The sequence below is a fragment of the Rana temporaria genome, chromosome 2 (genome assembly GCF_905171775.1).
Source record: "Rana temporaria chromosome 2, aRanTem1.1, whole genome shotgun sequence".
Lineage (NCBI taxonomy): Eukaryota > Metazoa > Chordata > Amphibia > Anura > Ranidae > Rana > Rana temporaria.
Genome location: NC_053490.1, coordinates 25,211,064 through 25,238,438, shown reverse-complemented (window position 1 = coordinate 25,238,438; position 27,375 = coordinate 25,211,064). Strand labels below are relative to the sequence as shown.

The 27,375-nt window shown below is 49.9% G+C and overlaps 1 protein-coding gene across 2 annotated transcripts in view; it reads right to left on the bottom strand.

Moving 5' to 3' along the window:
* DDIAS (DNA damage induced apoptosis suppressor) overlaps window positions 1–22,034 on the bottom strand; it is a 34,923-nt gene extending 12,889 nt beyond the window's left edge. Inside the window, exons 1-3 of one of the 2 annotated variants that reach the window (XM_040339969.1) lie at window positions 21,927–22,034; window positions 12,139–12,267; window positions 6,585–6,743 (exon numbers count right to left, since the gene is read on the bottom strand). In XM_040339969.1, the coding sequence (XP_040195903.1) occupies window positions 6,585–6,743; window positions 12,139–12,251 (272 nt within the window). In that variant the 5' untranslated portion in view covers window positions 12,252–12,267; window positions 21,927–22,034. The remainder of the gene's footprint in view (window positions 1–6,584; window positions 6,744–12,138; window positions 12,268–21,926) is intronic. The other variant, XM_040339970.1, reaches the window with a different exon arrangement.
* Window positions 22,035–27,375: the final 5,341 nt, after the last annotated feature.

Here is a 27,375-nt window from a genome sequence, read left to right as displayed (position 1 = left end):
AGGTTACCAGTTTATAGTTACAAAGAAGGTCTAGTGGTAAAAGTATTGCTCTCGCTCTAACGCACGCGTCAATACCTCACATGTGTGGTTTGAACGATGTTTATATATGTGGGCGGGACTTGCGTAAGTCCCGCCCACATATGTAAAAATTATTTTTACTTTTTGCTATAATAAATATCCCCAAAAATATATATTCAAAAAACTAAAAAAACCCTCAGTTTAGGCCGATACGTATTCTACATCTTTTTGGTTCCAAAAATCGCAAATAGCGTTTAGTGTTTGGTTTTTGCAAAAGTTATAGCGTCTACAAATTTTTTTTTGTTGTTGTTTTAACTAGTTATTGGGGCGATCAGCGATTTTTATCGGTACTGCGACATTATGGCGGACACATCGAACAGTTTTTTGGAACCATTGGCATTTTTCTAGCGATCAGTGCTGTAAAAAATGCATTGCTTACTCAAAAAATGCCACTGGCAGGGAAGGGGTTAACACTAGGTGCGAGGGAGGGGTTAAATATGTTCCTGGGGTGTGTTCTAAGTGTAGGGGGGGGGGGGGACTGACATGTGTAAATGACAGATCGCTGTTCATGAAGGGGAACTCCAGACCCCCGGAAAAAAAATAAGGTGGGTTCCCTCCAGGTGCATACCAGGCTCTTAGGCTTGGTCTGGAACATAAGGGGTTAAACCCGCGCAAAAAAAATAGCGTGGGGTCCCCCCCAAGATCCAAACCAAGCCATTATCCCAGGCACGCAGTCTGGTCAGACAGGAATGGGGGTGGGGACGAGCGAGCGCCCCCCTCCCTCCTGAGCCATACCAGACCACATGCCCTCAACATGGGGGAGTGTGTGCTGTGGGGGAGGGGGGCACTGCCCCCCCCAACCCAAAGCACTCTTGTCCCCATGTCGATAGGGACAAGAGCCTCTTCCCGACAACCCTGGCCGTTGGTTGTCGGGGTATGCGGGCGGAGGGCTTATCAGAATCTGAGAGACCCCTTTAATAAAGGGGTCCCCAGATTCCGGCCCCCCACCCTATGTGAATGAGTATGGGGGTACATTGTACCCCTACCCATTCACCTGGGGAAAAAAATGGAAAAAAATAATACACCACACATGAATAAATTAATTTATTAGTCAGCCGGGGGTCTTCTGCCGGGGCCCCCCACCACCACCCCATTAGGCCCCGGGCTTCGCCATCTTCTGCCGGAACCCCCTTCACCAGTGAGGCTCCTGCCTTTGGGGGAGGGTCCCGGGCTACTACGACGGTTTCTGCGGGGGGGGGGTGCACTGGCACCCCACCCCCGTCTTCAGCGACGTAATTCACCGGGACCCCCTTCACCAGGGAGGCTCCTGCCTTTGGGGGGAGGGTCCCGGGCTTCCACGACGGTTTCTGCGGGGGGGGGTGCACTGGCACCCCACCCCCGTCTTCAGCGACGTAATTCACCGGGACCCCCTTCACCAGGGAGGCTCCTGCCTTTGGGGGAGGGTCCCGGGCTTCCACGACGGTTTCTGCGGGGGGGGGTGCACTGGCACCCCACCCCCGTCTTCAGCGACGTAATTCACCGGGACCCCCTTCACCAGGGAGGCTCCTGCCTTTGGGGGAGGGTCCCGGGCTTCCACGACGGTTTTCTGCGGGGGGGGGTGCACTGGCACCCCACCCCCGTCTTCAGCGACGTAATTCACCGGGACCCCCTTCACCAGGGAGGCCCCTGCCTTTGGGGGAGGGTCCCGGGCTTCCACGACGGTTTCTGGGGGGGGGGGTGCACTGGCACCCCACCCCCGTCTTCAGCGACGTAATTCACCGGGACCCCCTTCACCAGGGAGGCTCCTGCCTTTGGGGGAGGGTCCCGGGCTTGTACGGTGTCTTCCGCCGGAGGGCGCCACTCTCCGGGCTTCTGCGATGCCTTCCGCTTCTGCCTGTCTCCTCCGCGGAGCACAGGGCTTGTCTCCGCTGTCTTCTCCCTTCTCTTCCATTCGATGTTGACACGACGAGGTCCGGCGCTGGAATGCCGTCTGAGCAGTGGGCATGGACTTATATAGGGCAATGCCACCATGTGACCTCAACCCATGTGACATCACATTCCCATCATGCCCAGGGAATGTGATGTCACATGGGTTGAGGTCACATGGTGGCATTGCCCTATATAAGTCCATGCCCGCCATGTCAGCGGAACCTCGTCGTGTCAACATCCAATGGAAGAGAAGGGAGAGGACAGCGCAGACAAGCCCTGTGCTCCCGGAGGAGACAGGCAGAAGAAGGAAGAGAGAAGAAAGAAGACGGAAGAAAGCCCTGGCTCCGCGGGGGAGCCAGGCAGAAGAGGGAGCAGAGAAAAGACCTGGGAGTTGGCGCACCCCCGGCAGAAGACCAGGAAGACCGGAACCCTGGCGGAAGGCACCGGAAAGACCGGGGGATAGGCGCCATCCCCCGGCAGAAGACCCCGAAGTCCGGATGCCCCTCCCTAATGAAAAAGAGCTTAAATGGGGTGGGGGCATCCGGCGGAAGGCTCCGGAGAGGACCGAGGGATGGCGCCCTCCCCCGGCAGAAATCACCGAAGCCCAGGGTCCCGGCAGAAGATCGGGAGAGAAGAAACCCCCCCTTCTAAGAGAGCTAAAGAAGAAAGGGGGGGCTCCGGAGCTGATTAATAAAATATTTTATTGTGTGTGGTGTTTTATTTTACTTTACATTTCCCCCATGTGAATGGGTAGAGGTACGATGTACCCCATACTCATTCACATAGGGTGGGGGTCCGGCATCTGGGGGCCCCCTTATTAAAGGGAGCTCGCAGATTCCGATTAGCCCCGCCCGCATACCCCGACAACCAATGGCAAGGGTTGTCGGGAAGAGGCTCTTGTCCCTATCGACATGGGGGCAAGAGTGCTGTGGGGTGGGGGGGCAGTGCCCCCCTCCCCCACAGCACACACTCCCCCATGTTGAGGGCATGCGGTCTGGTACGGCTCAGGAGGGGGGGGGGGCGCTCGCTCGTCCCCGCCCCCATTCCTGTCCGGGCCAGACTGCATGCTTGGGATGAGGGCTTGGTTTGGATCTGGGGGGGGACCCCCGCGCCGAATCGGCGCGGGTTTAACCCCTCACGTTCCGGACCAAGCCTAAGAGCCTAATGTAGCCCTGGAGGGGGACCCGCGCCGATTTCAAGTTTGAAATTTGGCGCGGAGTTCCCCTTCAGGGCTGAAAACAGCTCGGAGATTCCCGTGCGCCGCGTCACGCAGCGCATTCACGGGTACGCCGCTTGGTATTTACCAAGATTTTCACGGCGTACTGACAAGGCGCACGGGAATCCCTGACTTTTCTCTCTGCGCATGCCCAGTATGCAAATGAACCTCCCGAGGTTCAGGCGCACTGTGCAAGCGTACGGGGATCTGTTTTCAAAAAACACTTTCCCTTTCAATTCGGCCCGCCAAACACTTCAAAACACATGTCACTTCACTTCCCCTGCATCCCCCCACCTCCCCCCCTAATAAACTCCCGCCCAAACCCCCGCAATTTACAGTTTAATGTGCCGTGCGCCAGGTCTGTACTGGTGCACAATGCACCCTCTCCTGGGCGCACGGAGCACATTAGTAACTAGGGAAATACACTGCACTAGCAGCGTATTTCTTTAGTAAATGGCAAAACGGCTGCTACTCCTGCTTTTACTCCATGAGTCATGGAGTAAAGCTTGGTAAATCAGCCCCAATATCTTTTACTTTTTGATTTAATAAATATCATAATTTTTTTTTTTTTTTTACTTTTTTTTCCTCAGTTTAGACCGATACGTATTCGTCTACATATTTTTTGGGAAAAAAAACAAAAAACGCAATAAGCGTATTTGATCGGTTTGCGCAAAAGTTCTAGCGTCTACAAAATAGGGAATAGAATTATGGCATTTTTATTTTTTTACTAGTAATGGCGGCGATCTGTGATTTTTATTGTGACCGTGACATTGCGGCGGACATATCGGACACTTTTGACACATTTTTGGGACCATTCACATTTATACAGCGATTAGTGCTATAAAACTGCACTGATTACTGTGTAAATGTGACTGGCAGGGAAGGGGTTAACACTAGGGGGCGCTGAAGGGGTTAAATATGTTCCCTAAAGTGTGTTCTAACTGTAGGGGAAGGGGGACTCACAAGGGGAGGAGATCAATAAGTGTTCCTCTGTACTGGTAACACACATCAGTCTCCTCACCACTGAAAGGACATGGATCGGTGTGTTTACACACACAGATCCATGGTCCCGCCGTGCACGCTCACCGGGTCCCGAGCAATGTGGCAGGGGCGCGCGCGCCCCCTAGCGGCCGGAAAAGCAAGGACGTCATATGATGTCCAGTCTGAAAGACGAGAGGTTCCCGCCGAAGTCATTTTACTATGACTTGGTAGGGAAGAGGTTAAAAAGGTCTCTAAAGCCTCCATAGAAGTCTATGACAATGCGCGCTTACAGCACCTAAAGCTTTCAAGGGCCTTTTATTCAGCTTTTAGCTTCATTGTTTTGGAGGAATTGCAGGTATGAGATATCCCAGGATGCACTGGGAAACCAACAGGCGAACTGGAAAGACGTCATCATGTGTACATATTCTGGGAGTGTCTGGTGCAGACATCACATCTGGTGTGCAGTGTGGAGCAGTAGGAAGGTGAGTGGGGTCTGGACTGGAGTGAAGCAACTAGCAGACGGCACTCGTAGTGTGCAACATGGCAACGCTTTAGCAGAAGGTGAGGACGGACATGAAAGAGAGAGGACGGAGTGGCAGACCAGAAAGAGGGGAGGGTTAGAAAACCAGCTGATCAGCAAAGCTGGTGGTACTACGAAGTGGGACATCAGCAGAGCTGGGGGACCGGAGTAGGAGAAACTAGCAGATGTCAGACGTGGTGAGCATTGTGGGAACAAAATAGCGAGGACCGGAAAGAGAGGAGGATCAGTGAACCAGATGATCAGCAGAGCTGGGGGTTACTACTATGTGGGGGAATCAGCAAAGATGGTGGTACTACTAAGCGGGGGATCAGCAGAGCTGGTGGTACCACTGAACAGAGCAGGGGATCTGTTGAACGAGGGCACTAATAATCTGGGGACTTGCTGAGCAGGGGTACTACTGAGCTGGGGATCTGCTGAGTGGAGGTACTACTGAGCAGGGTTCTACTGGACCCCATTAAAACAAATAGAAAATCAACACACACTGGACATTTGACAAGCTTCATTTAAGCTTCAAAAAAGCATTAACGAATCATCACCAAGCATCAAGAACACATGTTGAAGCGGTAAGCACTATAATGTGCATTAAAGTCAAAGCACGTGTAAATGAGCCCGATAGAAAAACGGTCTGTGATGCCCATGGCAGCCAATGAGGCTTTTCCTTTAATTCAATATTGGACTACAGACAATAGAAGACCCGGGCTTATTTTCAGGGAAACACGGTATATAGTATATACTATTATTTTGTTAGTGTATGAGCGCTGCTTGTCTTGATATTATGTATTGTCTTACATGATCTGCGTGTACGAAATTTTTTAGCAGCTTCTTAACCACTTCCGGACCGCCGCATGTACATTTACGTCGGCAAAATGGCACGGACAGGCACATCTACGTGCCTGCCTAGACGTGGTTCGGGGGTCCGATCAGGACCCCCCCTCCCGGTACCTGCGGCGGTCCCCGTGGCTGTCCGAGCGATCCGGGATGAGGGGGGCGGCTGTTTGTTTTTGTCAGCCCCCTCCGGATCGCTCTCAGCCAATCCGCGCGCTCCCCCTGCGTGTCACTTCCTCCTCCTGTGTAAACACAGGAGGAGGAAGTTATGTGATCTCAGATCACATCACACAGTAAGTCGCACCAACACTACACTAACGCACACTACACACAGGCACATTACCCCCCCCCGATCACCCCCCCCCCCCACAGTGTCACTGAATGCAGTGATCATATATGTACTGATCACTGCATTTAGTGTCAGTGTGACAGGCAGTTAGTGTTAGGTTCAAGGTAGCCCCCGTACCCCCCCTAATAAAGTTTTAACCCCTTGATCACCGCCCTAGTTAACCCTTTCACTCCCTATTGCCAGTGTCACTAAGCGATCATTTTTCTGATCGCTGTATTAGTGTCGCTGTTCCCGCTAGGTAGCTATTTTTTTTTTTTTATTGCGATTTTTTTTTACTAAAGACATGTGGCTGAATACATTTTGGCCTAAATGTTTCACTAAAATTTAGTTTATTTGATTCTTCTTATAACAAAAAGTAAAAAATATTGTTTTTTTTTCAAAAATGTCGCTCTATTTTTGTATATAGCGCAAAAAATAAAAATCGCAGAGGCGATCAAATACCACCAAAAGAAAGCTCTATTTGTGGGAAGAAAAGGACGCAAATTTTGTTTGGGAGCCACGTCGCACGACCGCGCAATTGTCTGTTAAAGCGACGCAGTGCCGAATTGTAAAATCCCCTTGGGTCATTTAGCAGCATATTGGTCCGGTCCTTAAGTGGTTAAGGATTGCTTTCTAATTTATGTGGATTTTGTTTGATAGGGTTCACTTGCACCCGTGAGTGCTTGATGCCCTGTTTCTTGGATATTAAAGCCTGAGGGTGAAGATGCCCAATAGCACTGAATTACCTGTGCAAGGAATTGGCGCTGCTTCCAAAGATCTTCTCCACGCTGCTTCCAAACACAGTGATAATATGAAGCTTCTGGTCCTCGGACACTTTCACACATAGTCTGTATCGCTGGGTGGCATTCTGATATGTGTCGCTGCATTTCTGACACTGGTATCTGTTGATGGCAGGAAAAAGATGTATTTTAGAAAGAGTGGACCTGTCCTCCACTGAAGCAGAATAAACATTACATAACATATTAGGCCCCTGCGGACCGTGGCCTGGATTCAGATACAATTGTGTATCTATCGGCGGGCGTAACGTATCTAAGATACGTTACGCCACCGTAAATTAGGGCGCAAGTTTGGTATTCAGAAAGAACTTGCGCCCTAAGTTAAGGCGGCGTAGCGTATCTGGTCTGGTGTAAGCGCGCCTAATTCAAATGTGGATGATGTAGGCGTGTTTTATTTAAATTACGTGACCCCACGTATTTGACGGTTTTTACGAACGGCGCATGCGCCGTCCGTGAACGTTTCCAAGTGCGCATGCTCCAAATTACGCCGCAAACTGTCAATGCTTTCGACGTGAACGTAACTTACGTACAGCCCTATTCACGAACGACTTACGTAAACGACGTAAAATACGACGCTGTTTGGTCGTTTCCGACGTCCATACTTAACATGACTTACCCCTGCTTTATGAGAGGTAACTTTATGCCGGAAAAAGCCTTACGTAAACGACGTAAAAAAATGCGCCGGGCGGACGTACGTTTCTGAATCAGCGTATCTACCTAATTTGCATATTCCTCGCGTAAATCTACGGAAGCGCCACCTAGCGGCCAGCGTAAATATGCAACTAAGATACGACGGTGTAAGAGACTTACACCTGTCGGATCTTAGGGAAATCTATGCATAACTGATTCTACGAATCAGTCGCATAGATACGACGGCGTATCAGGAGATACGCCGTCATTACTCGTCTCTGAATCCGGGCCTGTATGTCTGCTTTTTCATCCATCCGTTTACGGATGAAAAAGGGACATACATTGATCCCTATGAGATCGCGGGTGTCAGCGGATGAACATTCTCTGACACCCGATCTCATCAGTGTCCGCAATCCCCCGATTCTGCAGACGGAGGAAAATCCTATTTTTCCATCCGTCTGCAGAGCGGATCGGGTGAACATGGACAGACGGTCCTTGTTCATCCGACCCCCCCCCCATAGGGGAGAGCGGAGATCTGACAGGGCAGTCCCTGCACAGTGTGCTGGCTCAGAGGGGATCCACGGAGCGATTCCCACTGATCAAGCGGATACACATGTACGGATCCTCGCGGGATCCGTACATGTGAAAGGGGCCTAACCCAATTCCAACTGAGTGGGGAAGGCGGTTTATAACGTCTGCCTCTCACTTCCTATGTAGTCACTGGGACAGGAACCAGCAACATTTGTCACACAGGGACACACACAGCAATATAAAGGACTTTTTAATTCCTGTTTGTTGTGGTCTGTGTCCCTGATAGGAACATTTGCCTTCACTCCTTATGTGGCTAATGGGACAGAACAGAGGCAGCCAATAGAATATAACTTCAGAACTGCGTACTCCGAATGGCGTTGTTACCCTCTGTATGCCATACAAATATGTAGTGCTGAAGGAGTGGGTGGTGCATAAGACCAGTGGTCTCCAAACTGCGGCCCGGGGGCCAGATGCGGCCCTTTTCTTGCGTTTATCCGGCCCTTGGAGCACTATTTCATCCCCTTATACAAACAATGGAGCATAATTATCCCACTGACACCAATGAAGGGGGCACAATTCCTCCCAATGACACTAACAATGGGGCCCGATGATGGGGTCCAATTCCTCCCAATGACACTAACAATGGGGCCCGATGATGGGGTCCAATTCCTCCCAATGACACTAACAATGGGGCCCGATGATGGGGTCCAATTCCTCCCAATGACACTAACAATGGGGCCCGATGATGGGGTCCAATTCCTCCCAATGACACCAACGATGGGGCCAAGGACATCAATAATGTGGGGGCAATTCCTCCCAATGACACCAACGATGGGGCCAAGGACATCAATAATGTGGGGGCAATTCCTCCCAATGACACCAACGATGGGGCCAAGGACATCAATAATGTGGGGGCAATTCCTCCCAATGACACCAACGATGGGGCCAAGGACATCAATAATGTGGGGGCAATTCCTCCCAATGACATCAAGAATGGTGCGCATTTATGGGGCATTATTTTTCCCACTGACGTAGGGACCGTTTCTACCCCCAATGGTCACAGTCCGGCCCCCCTAAAATCTTCAGGACAGTAAACTGGCCCTTTGTTTAGAAGGTTTGGAGACCCCTGCATAAGACAATGGGGTTGATTTACCAAAACTGGAGAGTGCAAAATCTGGTGCAGTTGTGCATGGTAGCCAATCAGCTTCTAATTTCAGTTTGTTCATTGAAGCTTTGACAAAAAAAAATGGAAGCCGATTGGTTTCCAGAGCTGCACCAGATTTTGTATTCTCCAGTTTTAATAAATCCCCCCCAAACGTGCATAGCTTTACAAACCATTTACCAGATAAAACCGTTCCAATAATTTACCTGTGTATCTGATTGGAGTGTCCTTCTATTCTGTGACTCAATATAGGGGGAGAAACACAACCAATGGATTTTACATTTTACATTGGTACTATTACATGTGTCTTCAACCTGCGTATCCTTCCAGCAGCCAATGGTCATTTCATAGACACTTCAATTAAAGTGTATCTACAACTCACCTACATTTTTACGTTTTGGATAAAAGTAGGAAAAGTGAGAACACACACACTCTATCTCACAAAAGTGAGTACACCCTTCACATTTTTGTAAATATATATATATATCTATCACACACGTACACAGTAAAACCTTGGTTTGAGAGCGTTTTGCAAGACAAGCTACATGTTTTAATACATTTTAACTTGATATACAAGCGATGTCTTGATATAAGAGTAGCGTCATGTCACAACCGAGTATAAGTAAACAAACAGCTTCATGAAGGCCAAGGAACACACCAGACAGGTCAGGGATGAAGTTGTGGAGAAGTATAAAGTAGGGTTAGGTTATAAAAAAAATAAAAAAATATCCCAAGTTGTGAACATCTCACAGAGCTCTGTTCAATCCATCATCTGAAAATGGAAAGAGTATGGCACAACTGCAAACCTACCAAGACATGGCCGTCCGCCTAAACTGACCGGCCAGGCAAGGAGAGCATTCATCAGAGAAGCAGCCAAGAAGCCCATGGTAACTCTGGAGGAGCTGCAGACATCCACAGCTCAGGTGGGAGAATCTGTCCACAGGACAACTATTAGTCGTGCTCTCCACAAATCTGAGTGGTGAGAAAAAAAACATTGTTCAAAGAAAGCCATAAGAAGTCCCATTTGCAGTTTGTGTGAAGCCATGTGAGGGACACAACAATCATGTGGAAGAAGGTGCTCTGGTCAGATGAGACCAAAATTTTACTTTTTGGCCTAAAAGCAAAACGCTATGTGTGGCGGAAAACTAACACTGCACATCACCCTGAACACACCATCCCCACTGTGAAACATGGTGGTGGCAGCATCATGTTGTGGGGATTCTTTTCTTCAGCAGGGACGGGGAAGCTGGTCAGAGTTGATGGTAGGATGGATGGAGCCAAATACAGAGCAATCTTAGAAGAAAACCTGTTAGAGTCTGCAAAAGACCTGAGACTGGGGCGGAGGTTCACCTTCCAGCAGGACAGCCACCCTAAACATACAGCCAGAGCTACAATGGAATGGTTTAGATCAAAGCATATTCATGTGTTAGAATGGCCCAGTCACAGTCCAGACCCAAATCACATTGAGAGTCTGTAGGAAAGACTTGAAAATTGCTGTTCACAGACGCTCTCCATCCAATCTGACAGAGCTTGAGATATTTTGCAAAGAAGAATGGGCAGAAATGTCCCTCTGTAGATGTGCAAAGCTGGTAGAGACATCCCGAAAAAGACTTGCAGCTGTAATTGTAGTGAAAGGCGGTTCTACAAAGTATTGACGCTAAACAAATGTACCCCCCACACTTTTCACATATTTATTTGTAAAAAAAAAAATTGAAAACCATTTATCATTTTCCTTTCAATGTACATTGTGAGAAGCTCACAGTGTGCAGTGAAATCAGAGCAAGTAATTATAGTCCAGGAGAGGAGCCGGTACAACCGTGCAAGACTGGAGGGAAGATAGCAGATCAGATTTAACTTAAAGTGGAGTTTTCATCCCAATTTTTTTTTTTCATTATTGTGCTCATTAGACCTAATAAAGAAAAAAAAAATGTTTACTCATCTGGAAATGCCTGTTGCTATGCGGTCCCACGAAATCTGCCTTTGGAATCACCTAGGATTCTGACATCATCTCCCTCTAATGCTCCTGGGAAATGTGTGTCATCATTTCCCAGGATGCAGTGCGCTACCCAATTATCACTCCCCATCCAAGACTTCCAGGAAGTAAGTGCCTGTAGGCTTCACAATGCCCACAAGCAAAATGATAACGGTGTGGACATAGCTTTATAAACAATCTTTTTTGAATAACTAATCGGATCGGCGGAGGATTGTAAAACAGTAAGTGACCGGATTTATATTATAAAAACGCATGATGAAAGGACATACATTTAAAAAATGCTAATTGTGGTTGGAGCCCCGCTTTAAAAACCTGTCCTGGAGAAAAAGGAAGTTGGAGATAATTCTAAATAAATGAAAATTCCCTCTGAGGCCCCATACACACGATAGAATCCATCCGCAGAAAAATCCCAGCGAATGGGTTTCAGCGGATAGATCCCCTGGTGTGTACACTCCAGCGGATCTGTTTCCGCGGATATTTCTCCCCTGGGATGGATTTCCAGCAGATAAATATTTGCTGACATGCTAAACAAATCTATCCGCTGGAATCCATCCCAATGGATGGATCCGCTGGTCTGTATAGACCCACCGGATCCATCCGTCCGAAGGGATCCCCCGCATGCGTCATAATGATTCGACGCATGCGTGGAATTCCTTATATGACAGCGTCGCCGTGTCATAATCGCGGCGACGGCGCGACACGTCATCGCCAGAGGATTTCGGCGCGGATTTCAATGCGATGGTGAGTACACTCCATCGCATAGAAATCCGCGGAAATCCTCGAGAGGATTTATCCGTGGAAACGGTCCGCTGGAACGTATTCGCGGATAAATCCTCCCGTGTGTACGGGGCCTTAGACTTGTCACCATAACTGGTGTCCTCATTGGAAGCTTTCCCCTCTATGCCAATATGGTGAAATCTGCTAAATGTAGTAGTTTAAACGGTGGTCACCACAACAAATAGAGAAGGTACATCTCCTTAGTGGGAACACAGCCAGAAATACAATCTGACAGGGGCTCTAACCCTTCCCTAGAATAAAACTAGAAAAAAAAAAAAAAAAAGTTTTGTCTAGAGAATCCCACACATAAAGCCCATTGTTTTGGTACATGCAGAAAAGGATGAGACAAGCATGGAAACTGCGCCCTCTGGTGGAAGATTTGAAGTAATCAGGAGAGAGTTCTTCCCTACCTGTCTGCAGTGTGTATCACCCGGGAGAAGCAGTTCTGACAGGCTGGATAGGTAAAGCCCGTATTCTGGATGGACAGGACGGTGCCAAGGAGAAACCTCCTCTTTCTATTCATATGTATGTCATACAATCTATAGGGGCAAGAAAAACAGAATCACTTATTATCATCCAATATACAAAAAGGCAAAAAAAAATATTGTTTTTCTAATCCCTCTCCACTCTAAACAAATCTGAAACAAAACAAAAAAAAGGAATTAAAGCAAAGAAAAGACCGGACAGCCGCACTCTGTGGACAGTCTTTGGTTTTACTTTAATTACAAATGTGATCTTTGAAGACAACACTTTGCAGTAGCCCTGGACTAGTAAATATCATTTTTTTCATTTATACAGAAACAGCTGGGAAGGGTGGAGTTCCTTTTTAAATATTTGGATGCTGTAATAATGATTATTGACATGAGTTCAGCAGTACTGACCAATTATATGCATCTCTATAGGAAACACTTCTGTACCTGGCTTCTCTTACAAGTTACAGACACAGAAAGGGGGAGGGGGAGGAGGAGGGGAGGAGGAGGAGGGGGAGGGGCTATTCTGCCTGTAGACTAAAATTAAATCACCTCTAACATTTAGCAAATTTATAAATTCTTTGCTTCCTTATTATAATGTAGATTCAGGAATAGCAACATATGAAAAGCAGCTCCCTCTGGTGACAAAGAAACAGAATGCAGCATGTACTGTATGGAAAATGTATCATTTGATGTCTCATATAGAGGTCGACCGATATGGGTTTTTCTCTGGCCGATGCCGATATTTAGAAATCGGGGCGGCCGATGGCCGATATATGTTGCGGATATTTGTGGCCAATATTTTAGGCCGATTGTTTTATTTATTTTTGTGGCACTGGCTTGTGGCACTGGAAGATGGCACTAGCAGAAGACAACAACAAAACCTGGGGAATGCCCAGGGAAAAACTAAGCCTACTTACCGACCAGCTCACAGAACAGCCAATTAACCTGTCTAACAGTATGCGTTAAAAACAGGGGTTCGGTCCGCACGCATTTGCAAACGCATGCGTGAGCCACAGAGCCGCGCCAAGGCACCCTGTAATCTGTGGTCCTAACACTAAACAATGAGCGTCCCCACAGTGGAGGCACATGCATTCTAATGGATAGACAGGGGCAGGTGGACTGATGGGGAGCCACCCCTCCTTAAAGGTGCAGTAGCACACCAAACACCCAGCATGTAGCACAATGGCTGCAAAGGTGTTGGTGCGCTGCTGGACCAATATAAACACCACAGGTGAAACATAAACATGTCCACCGCCCCATCTATAGCTCCCTTCAGTTCACCTGCCCATCTATCCATTAGAATGCATGTGCCTCCACTGTGGGGACGCTCATTGTTTAGTGTTAGGACCACAGATTACAGGGTGCCACTGGCAGGTGGCACTAATTGACACTGGCAGATGGCACTGGCAGGTGGCACTGGTTGGCACGTGGCACTGACTGGCAGGTGGCACTAATTGGCACTGGATGGCAATAGTTAGCACTGGCAGATGGCACTGGTTTGCATTGGCAGGTGGCACTGATGGCTTTAGTTGGCACTGGTAGGTGGCACTGGATGGAAGGTTGCACTAATTGGCACTGGCAGGTGGCACTGGACGGCAAGTGGCACTAATTGGCACTGGCAGATGGCACTGGTGCAAAAAAAAAGTGTCACCCCCCTCAGTGCAGACGCCCTCTCCCTCCAGTACAGACCCCCCCGTAGTACAGACACCAGAGAGCGGTGTGTGTCCCACGAGCGCGGGCCCCTCCTCCTCTGTGGGTGTAAACAGAGAGGAGGGCCGCCGCGCTGGGTGTACCAAGATGGCCGCGGCTCCGGAGGTAGGCCAAAGCCGCGGCCTTTCCTGATGCTGTGACCACGGCGGCAATCCGCGGATCCGTTAAATAGCGGCCATGTTAAATATCGGCCTAATTTGGGAGTCTATGTCCAGAAGTGGGTGCAAATACCTTAACCACTTCCATACCAGGCACTTACGCACCTTCCCGCCCAGGCCAATTTTCAGCTTTCAGCACTGTCGCACTTTGAATGGCAATTGCGCGGTCATGCTACATTGTACCCAAACAAAATTAGCGTCCTTTTTCCCCCACAAATAGAGCTTTCTTTTGGTGGTATTTGATCACCTATGCGATTTTTCTTTTTTGCGCAACAACTAAAAAAAAGACTTTTTTTTTTTTTTATGTAATTTTTTTTGTAAATAAGTACGTTTTCTCTTTCAATTACGGGCACTGATATGGATATGATTTTTTTTTTACTGCGTTTTTTTTTTTTACTGCCTTTTTTTTCTGCCCTTCCCTGGTGGTCCAGTGTGGCGATCCGAGGGGGGGCTGCGCTGATAAACAATCAGCGCGAACCCCCCGTCAGGAGAGCCGCCGATCGGCTCTCCTCTACTCGCGTCTGTCAGACGCGAGTGAGGAAGAGCCATCAACGGCTCTTCCTGTTTACATCGTGATCTTTACTGAGATCGGAGATGCAGGGTTTCAGACAGACATCCCGCATCACAGATCGCCGGGCTGCGATAGACGTCCAGTCAGGATTTCACAACCACTTCCGGGACGTAAATCTCCTATTGACCGGGCGGGAAGTGGTTAGACTGGTATCTGCACCCCCGAAAGATGCCAAATGTGACGCCGGAGGGGGGGGGGAGGGTTCCGCAAAGCAGAAGTTCCATTTTTGGGTGGAACTCCGCTTTAAATCAAATCTGCAAGACAATCCCCAAGAAAGCAGTCAATTCCTGGCAAGATAACGGGCGAGATTTGCTAAAACTGGTGCACACAGAAATTGGTGCAGCTGTGCCTAGTAACCAATCAGCTTCCAGGTTTTATTTGTCAAAGCCTTAGGGCCCTTTCCCACGGGTGGATCAGTAATGATCCACCTCCGTGTGTCCGCTTTGCTCAGCGGGGATCCTCCGTAAAATCCCAGCTGAGCCGTCCGCTGACAGGTCAGTCCCCACACACTGTGCAGGGACCGCCCTGTCTTTCCTCTGCTCTCCCCTATGGGGGGATCGGATGAACACGGACCGTATGTCCATGTTCATCCGATCCGCCAGACGGAAGAAAAACAGGATTTTCTTCCGTCCGAAAAATCAAATCTTTGCGGAGGCGGGTGATTACGGGTGCCAGCAGATGGTCATCCGCTGACACGCGCAATCACATAGGGACCAATGTATGTCCCGTTTTCATCCGCATTGGATGGATGAAAATGTGGACATACGGTCCGCAAGTGTGAAAGGGGCCTAAGGCCCGACGGAGTGGAATCCATCCAAGTGGATCTGCCTGGTCAACTGGGGATCTCCCCACTGAGCAGTTGAATGACAGGTCCATGTCCACAGCCTGCCGTTCTCTATGGGGTGGTCCCGCCGTTCTCTATGGGGTGGTCCCGCCATTCTCTATGGGGTGGTCCCGCCATTCTCTATGGGGTGGTCCCGCCTTTCTCTATGGGGTGGTCCCGCCTTTCTCTATGGGGTGGTCCCGCCTTTCTCTATGGGGTGGTCCCGCCTTTCTCTATGGGGTGGTCCCGCCTTTCTCTATGGGGTGGTCCCGCCATTCTCTATGGGGTGGTCCCGCCGTTCTCTATGGGGTGGTCCCGCCTTTCTCTATGGGGTGGTCCCGCCTTTCTCTATGGGGTGGTCCCGCCGTTCTCTATGGGGTGGTCCCGCCGTTCTCTATGGGGTGGTCCCGCCGTTCTCTATGGGGTGGTCCCGCCATTCTCTATGGGGTGGTCCCGCCATTCTCTTTGGGGTGGTCCCGCCGTTCTCTATGGGGTGGTCCCGCCTTTCTCTATGGGGTGGTCCCGCCGTTCTCTATGGGGTGGTCCCGCTGTTCTCTATGGGGTGGTCCCACCTTTCTCTATGGGGTGGTCCCGCCATTCTCTATGAGGTGGTCCCGCTGTTCTCTATGGGGTGGTCCCGCCTTTCTCTATGGGGTGGTCCCGCCTTTCTCTATGGGGTGGTCCCGCCTTTCTCTATGGGGTGGTCCCGCCTTTCTCTATGGGGTGGTCCCGCCATTCTCTATGGGGTGGTCCCGCCGTTCTCTATGGGGTGGTCCCGCCTTTCTCTATGGGGTGGTCCCGCCTTTCTCTATGGGGTGGTCCCGCCATTCTCTATGGGGTGGTCCCGCCGTTCTCTATGGGGTGGTCCCGCCATTCTCTATGGGGTGGTCCCGCCATTCTCTATGGGGTGGTCCCGCCATTCTCTATGGGGTGGTCCCGCCATTCTCTATGGGGTGGTCCCGCCGTTCTCTATGGGGTGGTCCCGCCATTCTCTATGGGGTGGTCCCACCGTTCTCTATGGGGTGGTCCCGCTGTTCTCTATGGGGTGGTCCCACCTTTCTCTATGGGGTGGTCCCGCCATTCTCTATGAGGTGGTCCCGCTGTTCTCTATGGGGTGGTCCCGCCGTTCTCTATGAGGTGGTCCCGCCGTTCTCTATGGGGTGGTCCCGCCGTTCTCTATGAGGTGGTCCCGCCGTTCTCTATGGGGTGGTCCCGCCGTTCTCTATGGGGTGGTCCAGCCGTTCTCTATGGGGTGGTCGGATGGAAATGGACTACATGTCCGTTTCCATGCAACTGTCATCCAATCTGTCAGAATGGATGGGGAACGTATCTCTATTCATCAGTTTTTAGCGGATCGGATCAGATGCTGATGGGTGACAGCGGACACACGTCTCCTGACATCCGCCGCCCCATAGAGAACAATAAGGGACGAAAAACGCACAGGAGGACCCGATCTGTCCACTGGTATGAAAGGGGCCTAAGTGAACAAGCTGATTGGTTACTAAGCACAGCTGACCCAGATTCTGTGTGCACCCGTTTTAGCAAATCTCCTTCAATGTGAGTGTATACAGTATCTCACAAAAGTAAGTACACCCCTCACATTTTTGTAAATATTTTATTCTATCTTTTCATGTGACAACACTGAAGAAATGACACTTTGCTACAATGTTGTGTAGTGAGTGTACAGTTTGTATAACAGAGTAAATTAGCTGTCCTCTCAAAATAACTCAACACACAACTATTAATGTCTAAACTGCTGGCAACAAAAGTGAGTACACCCCTAAGCGAAAATGTCCAAATTGGGCCCAGTTAGCCATTTTCCCTCCCAGGTGTCATGTGACTCGTTAGCGTTACAAGGTCACAGGTGTGAATGGGGAGCAGGTGTGTTCAATTTGGTGTTATCGCTCTCACTCTCACATACTGGTCACTGGAAGTTCAACATGGCACCTCATGGCAAAAAACTCTCTGAGGATCTGAAAAAAAAATAATTGTTGCTCTAAATAAAGATGGCCTAGGCCAGTGTTGGTGAACTTTGGCATCCTAGATGTTTTGGAACTACATTTCCCATGGTGCTCATGCACTCTGCAGTGTAGTTGAGCATCATGGGAAATGTAGTTCCAAAACATCTGGGGTGCCAAGGTTCGTTATCACTGGACTAGGCTATAAGAAGATTGCCAAGACCCTGAAACTGAGCTGCAGCACGGTGGCCAGGACCATACAGCGGTTTTACAGGACAGGTTCCATTCTGAGAAGTACGGCCAAAGCTGGTTTGGCTGTACCTCTGGGGATCACAGGAGTGAGTTCGCTCAGCACTCCTGTGACCCGTTTTCAGCAGACAGCGGGTTGAAGCCCACTTTCGGCTGGCATCACAGAGCCGTTCCAGGCTTCAGTGTTGTCACATGAAATTATAGAATAAAATATTTACAAAAATGTGAGGGGTGTACTCACTTTTGGGAGATACTGTATTTTACCTCCAGATTAATATTTTTAGGTAAGCAGCTAATTACACAATAAAATACAGGAATGATGGTCTGTACAGACACCCAGCGTCATTCGCCCCTCTTCCTGTGAGCCCAGGGAGTAAGTCTGCCCACCCTCCACTCACAGGAGAAGGCTGCAGACAGCAGAGGCATTACACTTTTAAGATGGACCTACCACAGGAGGGTGAGGAGGGTGAGGAGGGCCTGTGATGTCACTTCTCTGCAGACACCTGGAAGAAAAAGGAATGGATTGTTGACTGCAGCAGCCAGCACTGTCACACTGGATCTAAAGGGTGCCTTAAAGGAAACCTGTGCTGAAGGAAATGCAAAGACTGTCATTGCTGCCCTACTTCAGAGATTGCTATATATATATATATATATATGTTTTTCCCCCCAGACACCCTAGAGGAAAAATCGGCGGTCATTGTAATACTTCATGTCACACCGTATTTGCGCAGCGGTCTTATAAACGCAATTCGTTTTAAAAAAATACACTTTTTTTAATTAACCACTTAAGGACCCCCTCACGCAGATATACGTCGGCAGAATGGCACGGCTGGACACAATCACGTATCTGTACGTGTCTCTTTAAGAGCCCAGCTGCAGGGTCGCAAGCGTGCCGCGGTCCGAAGCTCCATGACCGCGGGACCCGATCGCCGCCGGTGTCCCGCGATCGGTCCCCGTAGCTGAAGAACGAGGAGAGCTGTGTGTAAACACACCTTCCCCGTTCTTCATTGTGGCAGTGTCATTGATCGTCTGTTCCCTGATATAGGGAAAGACGATCACTGACGTCACACGTCCAGCCCCGCCCCCCTACAGTTAGAAACACATATGAGGTCACACTTAACCCCTACAGCGCCCCCTAGTGGTTAACTCCTTTACTACATTGTCATTTTCACAGTAATCAGTGCATTTTTATAGCACTTTTCGCTGTGAAAAGGACAATGGTCCCAAAAATGTGTCAAAAGTGTCTGATGTGTCCGCCATAATGTCACAGTCATGGGAAAAAAAACGCTGATCGCCGCCATTAGTAGTAAAAAAAAAAATTATTAATAAAAATGCCATATAACTATCCCCTATTTTGTAAACGCTATAAATTTTGCACAAATCAATCGATAAACGCTTACAGGGGGACCCCAGAAGATGTGGATCGGGGCCACCCTGTGCAAAACGAGCTGCACAGTGGAGGCAAGTCTAACATGTTTGTTATTTTAAAGAAAAAAAAAATTTCTATAGTGACACTTTAACTTCAATGGCATGCAATACCGCATGCGGCCAGAGGCGGAGGGCCTCAAAAACATTTGGAAAGGGCCGAGGACACCTCGGCTGAACTCAGGAAAACCTTGAAAAGGCTCGGGAATGTAGTATTTCCGCTATTTTCAAAACGGCACCGATAGGCTCCCATGTTTACACTCCTTGTAATAGGAATAAAAGTGATAAAAAAAAGAAATGTACAAGAAAGTGTAAAAAATAAATACAATAAAGTAAAAAAATGTATAAATGTAAAACGCCCCTGTCCCCGGTAGCTCGCGCTAAGAAGCGAACACATACGCAAGTCCCGCCCACATATGTAAATGGCATTCAAACCACATATGGGAGGTATCGCCGCGTGCGTTAGAGCGGGAGCAACAATTCTAGCACTAGACTTCCTCTGTAACTCTGAACTGGTAATCTGTAAGAAAAAATCAAACCGTCGCCTATGGAGATTTTTAAGTAGCGAAGTTTAGCGCCATTCCACGAGTGTGCGCAATTTTAAAGCGTGACATGTTGGGTATCTATTTACTCGGCTTAACATCATCTTTCACATTATATACAAACAAATGGGGCTAACTTTACTGTTTTGTTATTTTTTAATTCACGGAAACAGTTTTTCCCCCCCAAAAAAAGGCGTTTGAAAAATTACTGCGCGAATACCGTGCGAGATAAAAAGTTGCAATGACCGTTATTCCCTAGGGTGTCTGCTAAAAAATATATATATAATGTTTGGGGGTTCTGAGTCATTTTCTAGCAAAAAAATTATGAATTTTACATGTAGGAGAGGAGTGCCAGAATAGGCCTGTATTGAAGTGGTTAAGGCCATTGGGCGGAAGTGACGTTTGACGTGACTTTACGTCATTGGGTGGAGTTGGGGGCCTTCATTCCCTCACTCGACACAGTGCCTCAAAGGGGAAAGGATCGGATTGTCTCCGCCGCCAACGACGGCTCTGGTAAGCGGCGGAGACGACCGGAACGCGGCGGGAGAGGGGGAGTGGGCACCTAGCGAATCTGTCGCGGAGACCACTTTTATCCAAAAGCGGACCGCCCGCCGTTTAAGAATTTTCCCGGGGTTATGGCAGCAGTCGGTTGCCATAACAACGGTAGTCAATGTCAGAGTACCGACGTATAACGACGGCGGGCGGTCCAGAAGCAATTAAAAAAATAATGCCTGTGGCTCAGTCCCCTGCTCTCTCCTCATTGGCTCACTGGCTGTGACTGACGCTCCCGCTGCCGTTTTCAGCCAATGATGAGAGGGAGTCCCAGGAACAGCCCCTTGTGGACTGGCCGATGCTGCTGGAGGGACAGGGGAGCCCCAGGGATCACCACAGGTGGTGGCAGCAGCAATCCAGTGTACTGTAACCACTTCCCGACCGCCGCATGTATATGTACGTCGGCAGAATGGCACGTACAGGCACATTGGCGTACCTGTACGTCCCTGCCTAGACGTGGGTCAGGGGTCCGATCGGGACCCCCCCCCCCGCTACATGCGGCGGTCGGATTCCCGCGGGGAGCAATCTGGGACGATGGCGATCGCTCCCCGGACGTCGCGATCGCTCCCTGGAGCTGAAGAACGGGGAGAGCCGTATGTAAACACGACTTCCCCGTGCTTCACTATGGCGCTGCATCGATCGTGTGATCCCTTTTATAGGGGAGACACAATCGATGACGTCAGACCAACAGCCACACCCCCCCTACAGTTGTAAACACACACTAGGTGAAACATAACTCCTACAGCGCCCCCTGTGGTTAACTCCCAAAATGCAACTGTCATTTTCACAATAAAGAATGCAATTTAAATGCATTTTTTGCTGTGAAAATGGTCCCAAAAATGTGTCAAAATTGTCCGAAGTGTCCGCCATAATGTCGCAGTCACGGAAAAAAACGCTGATCGCCGCCATTAGTAGTAAAAAAAAAAATAAAAAAAAATATCCCCTATTTTGTAAACGCTATAAATTTTGCGCAAACCAATCGATAAACGCTTATTGCGATTTTTTACCAAAAATAGGTAGAAGAATACGTATCGGCCTAAACTGAGGAAAAAAATGTTTTTTATATATATTTTTGGGGGATATTTATTACAGCAAAAAGTAAAAAATATTGCATTTTTTTTCAAAATTGTCGCTCTATTTTTGTTTATAGCGCAAAAAATAAAAACCGCAGAGGTGATCAAATACCACCAAAAGAAAGCTCTATATGTGGGAAAAAAAAAGGACGCCAATTTTGTTTGGGAGCCACGTCGCACGACCGCGCAATTGCCTGTTAAAGCGACGCAGTGCCGAATTGTAAAAACCCCTTGGGTCATTTAGCAGCATATTGGTCCGGTCCTTAAGTGGGTAACAGCGACTGGGCGGCTATACAGCCGTAAGTTTGTTTTAACCCCTTGATTTTCAGCCAGGACCTTTGAAGACAAGGGGGGGGGGGTTCCACTGAGATCTCTACTGCTTGCACATTCTCCTCCGCCGCCCTCACCGCTATAGGAAGCAGCCTGTACTTCCATGTATGGGAGCGCAGCATGTGATCTCACCGGGCCAATCAGCAGCAAGGCGAGTCCTTAGCTCTGTGTAATAATGGCTGGAGGGAGGTGTAGCTTACACAGAGTTGGAGGGGCAGGTGGTAGTGAAGCTCAGGATGTCCTTACTGGGAAGGAAGCTGTGCCCTGCATACTGCCAATGTTTGTTCTATAGAAATCTCACATTCGTTACAATCCATTCCTGTAAACAACTCACCCTCCAGCACACTCAGCTCTCTTGCTGTTTTAAAATGCAGCGCCCTCGAGTGTCGTAACCGGTCACCTGCTTCTCCACCAATAGCAGCTCTTCTCGTTCTACCAGCCTACATTCCAACGAGAGCCGCTATTGGATCGTCGCCCGTACACTAGAGGCCGCCGGCTTCTAGCTATAGTGGCTTCCTCGCTGCGCCATCTTGCTGAAGCTCATACTGCATCTGATATAAAAGAATGTCTACCACAAAATGGCCGCAGATGCAGACAGTCTGAAAATACACAAATAGTGCTAGCTGCGTGTGTAGACTGTGATTTGTAGCATGTGACTGTGTTTAGTAGGGTAGGGTGGAGGAGATTTGTAGAATTCAGTAGAGATATGAGTATGCATATAAATAGTATTTTGGAGCAGCTAAGTTGACGTTGTAATTTGCAGTCTGGTTGCCATAGGCAACACAATTTTTTTTTATTAACATTGGCTAAAAGGGAACCTGTCATTACACTTTTCAGTGAAGATATTTGCCAGCACACCATGGAACAACATAAATAGCGTCCAAACGGATAATTTATTGCATAATCACAACACAAGGAGAGTGTAACATTTCGGAGTCACGCAGGACCCTTCGTCAGGCATACACTTTAGACCCCCTTTCACACTGGGGCCACATTAGCGATAAAGCGCCGCTCTTTTTAGCAGTGTTTAAGCACGCTTTTCGGCCACTAGCAGGGCGCTTTTAACCCCAAAGAAGGGGTTAAAAAACTCTCATGTTGCGGCGCTCCTGAAACGCTTTTCAAGCGCTTCCCATTCATTCCAACAGGCAGGGTGTTTTGGGAGCGCTAAATACAGCGCTCCCAAACCGCCCAAAAAGGAGCTGCTTGCAGGACTTTTCAGAACATCCCGCAAGTGCACCGCCCCAGTGTGAAAAGTCACACTTGAATGAATGGGAGGTGGTATTTAGGCGCTTAGTAGAGTCTATTTCCAGCGCTAAAACACCTGAAAACCGTCCCAGTGTGAAAGGAATCTTGCAGAAAAGGGTTGGCCAAATAAACTCTAATGACCCTGTTAAGAGAAAATATTGCACTGTTAGGGGCCATCTTGCGCACACTGTAAATGCTGCAACAAACATCCAACATTTCAAAGGGGATAAGAGTCTCAGTGAGTTAGTACATGAAAGAGCAGTTGTTGCCAGCAGTCACCTTTAGGGCCCTTTCCCACCGGTACATGCATTGGTGCAGTGTGGTGTCCATCATTGTAAATGTCACCCCAACGCACCTCAAAAAGAGGTGTGTATGCTGTAGGTAGTGTGCCCACATGTCCCAGATTGCCCGGGACTGTCCCGCAATTAACATGTCTGTCCTGGGTCCCGGCACCTTCATTCGGGGACAATAGAGGACACAGCCACCCCCTACTAACTAAATTTTCGGAACTGGTTGCTAGGGCCGCCTCTGCCTGGCATCTTGCAACCAGTGACAATTTACTCTCAGACAGTGAGACCGGGAGCGAGGCCTGCGCCTAGTGCAGCACTGCTGTCCCCACCCACCTCAGCACCTCCTCCTTCTCCGGCACCCAGCGGCAAGCAGCAGGGACTGGTGTGATCTTCACTCTCCAGATAGTGACTCCACCCCTTTCCTTCTAAGCACGAGGCTCATGCAGAGGGAGTGACAGCAGCACTGCATCTGGTGGCAGGCTATGGGTGGCAAGCGGCACTGCATCTGGTAGCAAGTGGCACATTCATCTGACAAATAACCCGCTGCCAAATTCCTACATCAACCCCGAGACTATATTTCCCCCCCCATATCTTTTTTGGGGGGAAGGTAAGAGAGGGGGTGTGTCCCTGAATGGCACTTTGGATATGTGGCCACCCTACCCTCCCATCATACTGCCCTTCACTACTACCCCTCCCATCATACTGCCCTTCACTACTACCCCTCCCATCATACTGCCCTTCACTACTACCCCTCCCATCATACTGTCCTTCACTACTACCCCTCCCATCATACTGCCCTTCACTACTACCCCTCCCATCATACTGTCCTTCACTACTACCCCTCCCATCATACTGTCCTTCACTACTACCCCTCCCATCATACTGCCCTTCACTACTACCCCTCCCATCATACTGTCCTTCACTACTACCCCTCCCATCATACTGTCCTTCACTACTACCCCCTCCCATCATACTGCCCTCCCTCCCATCATACTGTCCTTCACTACTACCCCCTCCCAACATACTGTCCTTCACTACTACCCCCTCCCAACATACTGTCCTTCACTACTACCCCTCCTATTATACTGCCCTCCCTCCCATCATACTGTCCTTCACTACTACCCCCTCCCAACATACTGCCCTCCCTCCCATCATACTGTCCTTCACTACTACCCCCTCCCAACATACTGTCCTTCACTACTACCCCTCCTATTATACTGCCCTCCCTCCCATCATACTGTCCTTCACTACTACCCCCTCCCAACATACTGTCCTTCACTACTACCCCTCCCATCATACTGCCCTTCACTACTACCCCTCCCATCATACTGCCCTCCCTCCCATCATACTGTCCTTCACTACTACCCCCTCCCAACATACTGTCCTTCACTACTACCCCTCCCATCATACTGCCCTTCACTACTACCCCTCCCATCATACTGCCCTCCCTCCCATCATACTGTCCTTCACTACTACCCCCTCCCAACATACTGTCCTTCACTACTACCCCTCCCATCATACTGCCCTCCCTCCCATTATACTGTCCTTCACTACTACCCCCTCCCAACATACTGTCCTTCACTACTACCCCTCCCATCATACTGCCCTTCACTACTACCCCTCCCATCATACTGCCCTCCCTCCCATCATACTGTCCTTCACTACTACCCCCTCCCAACATACTGTCCTTCACTACTACCCCTCCCATCATACTGCCCTTCACTACTACCCCTCCCATCATACTGCCCTTCACTACTACCCCTCCCATCATACTGCCCTTCACTACTACCCCTCCCATCATACTGCCCTTCACTACTACCCCTCCCATCATACTGCCCTTCACTACTACCCCTCCCATCATACTGTCCTTCACTACTACCCCTCCCATCATACTGCCCTTCACTACTACCCCTCCCATCATACTGTCCTTCACTACTACCCCTCCCATCATACTGCCCTTCACTACTACCCCTCCCATCATACTGCCCTTCACTACTACCCCTCCCATCATACTGCCCTTCACTACTACCCCTCCCATCATACTGCCCTTCACTACTACCCCCTCCCAACATACTCTCTGCCCTCCACTGCCATCCCTCCTATTATACTGCCACCCCTGCTATAGTACAACCCACAGCAGGAGAGAGGTATGTGTACATCCTATCACTGAGCACCACGGTCCCTCCATCCACCCCACGGTCCCTCGATCCACCCCACGGTCCCTCCATCCACCCCACGGTCCCTCGATCCACCCCACTGTCCCTCGATCCACCCCACTGTCCCTCGATCCACTCCACTGTCCCTCGATCCACCCCACGGTCCCTCGATCCACCCCACGGTCCCTCGATCCACCCCACTGTCCCTCGATCCACCCCACGGTCCCTCCATCCACCCCACGTCCCTCCATCCACCCCACTGTCCCCTCCATCCACCCCACTGTCCCTCCATCCACCCCACGTCCCTCCATCCACCCCACTGTCCCTCCATCCACCCCACTGTCCCTCCATCCACCCCACTGTCTCTCTATCCACCCCCTGTCCCTCCATCCATCCCACTGTCCCTCCATCCAACCCACTGTCCCCCCATCCACCCCACTGTCCCCCTGTCCCTCCATCCCACTGTACCCCTGTCCCTCCATCCCACTGTACCCCTGTCCCTCCATCCAGCCCACTGTCCCTCTATCCACCCCACTGTCCTTCTATCCCTCCATCCACCCCACGGTCCCTCCGTCCACCCCGCGGTCCCTCTGTCCACCCCGCTGTCCCTCCGTCCACCCCGCTGTCCCTCTGTCCACCCCACTGTCCTTCTATCCCTCTGTCCACCCCACTGTCCCTCTGTCCACCCCACTGTCCCTCTGTCCACCCCACTGTGCTTCTATCCCTACATCCACCCCACTGTCCCTCCGTCCACCCCACGGTCCCTCCGTCCACCCCACGGTCCCTCCATCCACCCCACGGTCCCTCCATTCACCCCACGGTCCCTCCATTCACCCCACGGTCCCTCCATTCACCCCACGGTCCCTCTATTCACCCCACTGTCCCTCTGTCCACCCCAATGTCCCTCTGTCCACCCCACTGTCCTTCTATCCCTCTGTCCACCCCACTGTCCCTCTGTCCACCCCACTGTCCCTCTGTCCACCCCACTGTGCTTCTATCCCTCCGTCCACCCCACTGTCCCTCCGTCCACCCCACTGTCCCTCCGTCCACCCCACTGCCCCTCTGTCCACCCCACTGTCCCTCTGTTCTTCTATCCCTCTGTCCACCCCACAGTCCCTCTGTCCACCCCACTGTCCCTCTGTCCACCCCACTGTGCTTCTATCCCTACATCCACCCCACTGTCCCTCCGTCCACCCCACTGTCCCTTTGTCCACCCCACTGTCCCTCCGTCTACACTAACTGTCCCTTTATCCATCCCACTGTCACACTGTCCCCCTATCCACCCCACTATGTACATATTACCCCCACCATACACTCTGCTTTCCCTATTTAACATTACCACATTCTGCACTATATAAGTCATCCCAGACTCTCTTTAATAACACCCCCTTTAAGCGCAATTTAAGACCTGTCCACTGTTCCCCACAACGCGTTTTGTGCAACATATTGTTCTTCTTGATGCCTAGGGCCCACTTTTGATCTTCCACACGGGCCCACTGATTTCATACGCCCCTGCCCCAAAAGTCGTAATTTTTTTCTCCAAAAATCACCTTTTTTTTGGGGGGGGGGGTGTCCCTGAATGGCAGTTTGGAGATGTGGTCACCCTAACGCCCAGTGGTGCGAATAGGCCCTTAATATTTACAAATTAGGGTTAACTATTGGAGGTAAATAGGAATAACCTTTTATTCCCAAAAAAAATTCTTCCCAATTTTCAGCTTTTTCATACATGATGCAGGGGGGAACAGCCAAGGCCAGCAGAGGGGAACAGCCAAGGCCAGCAGAGGGGAACAGCCAAGGCCAGCAGAGGGGAACAGCCAAGGCCAGCAGAGGGGAACAGCCAAGGCCAGCAGAGGGGAACAGCCAAGGCCAGCAGAGGGGAACAGCCAAGGCCAGCAGAGGGGAACAGCCAAGGTCATTAACCACTTAAGACCCGGACCTTTAGGCAGCTAAAGGACCCGGCCAGGTTTTGCGATTCGGCACTGCGTCGCTTTAACAGACAATTGCGCGGTCGTGTGACGTGGCTCCCAAACAAAATTGGCGTCCTTTTTTTCCCACAAGTAGAGCTTTCTTTTGGTGGTATTTGATCACCTCT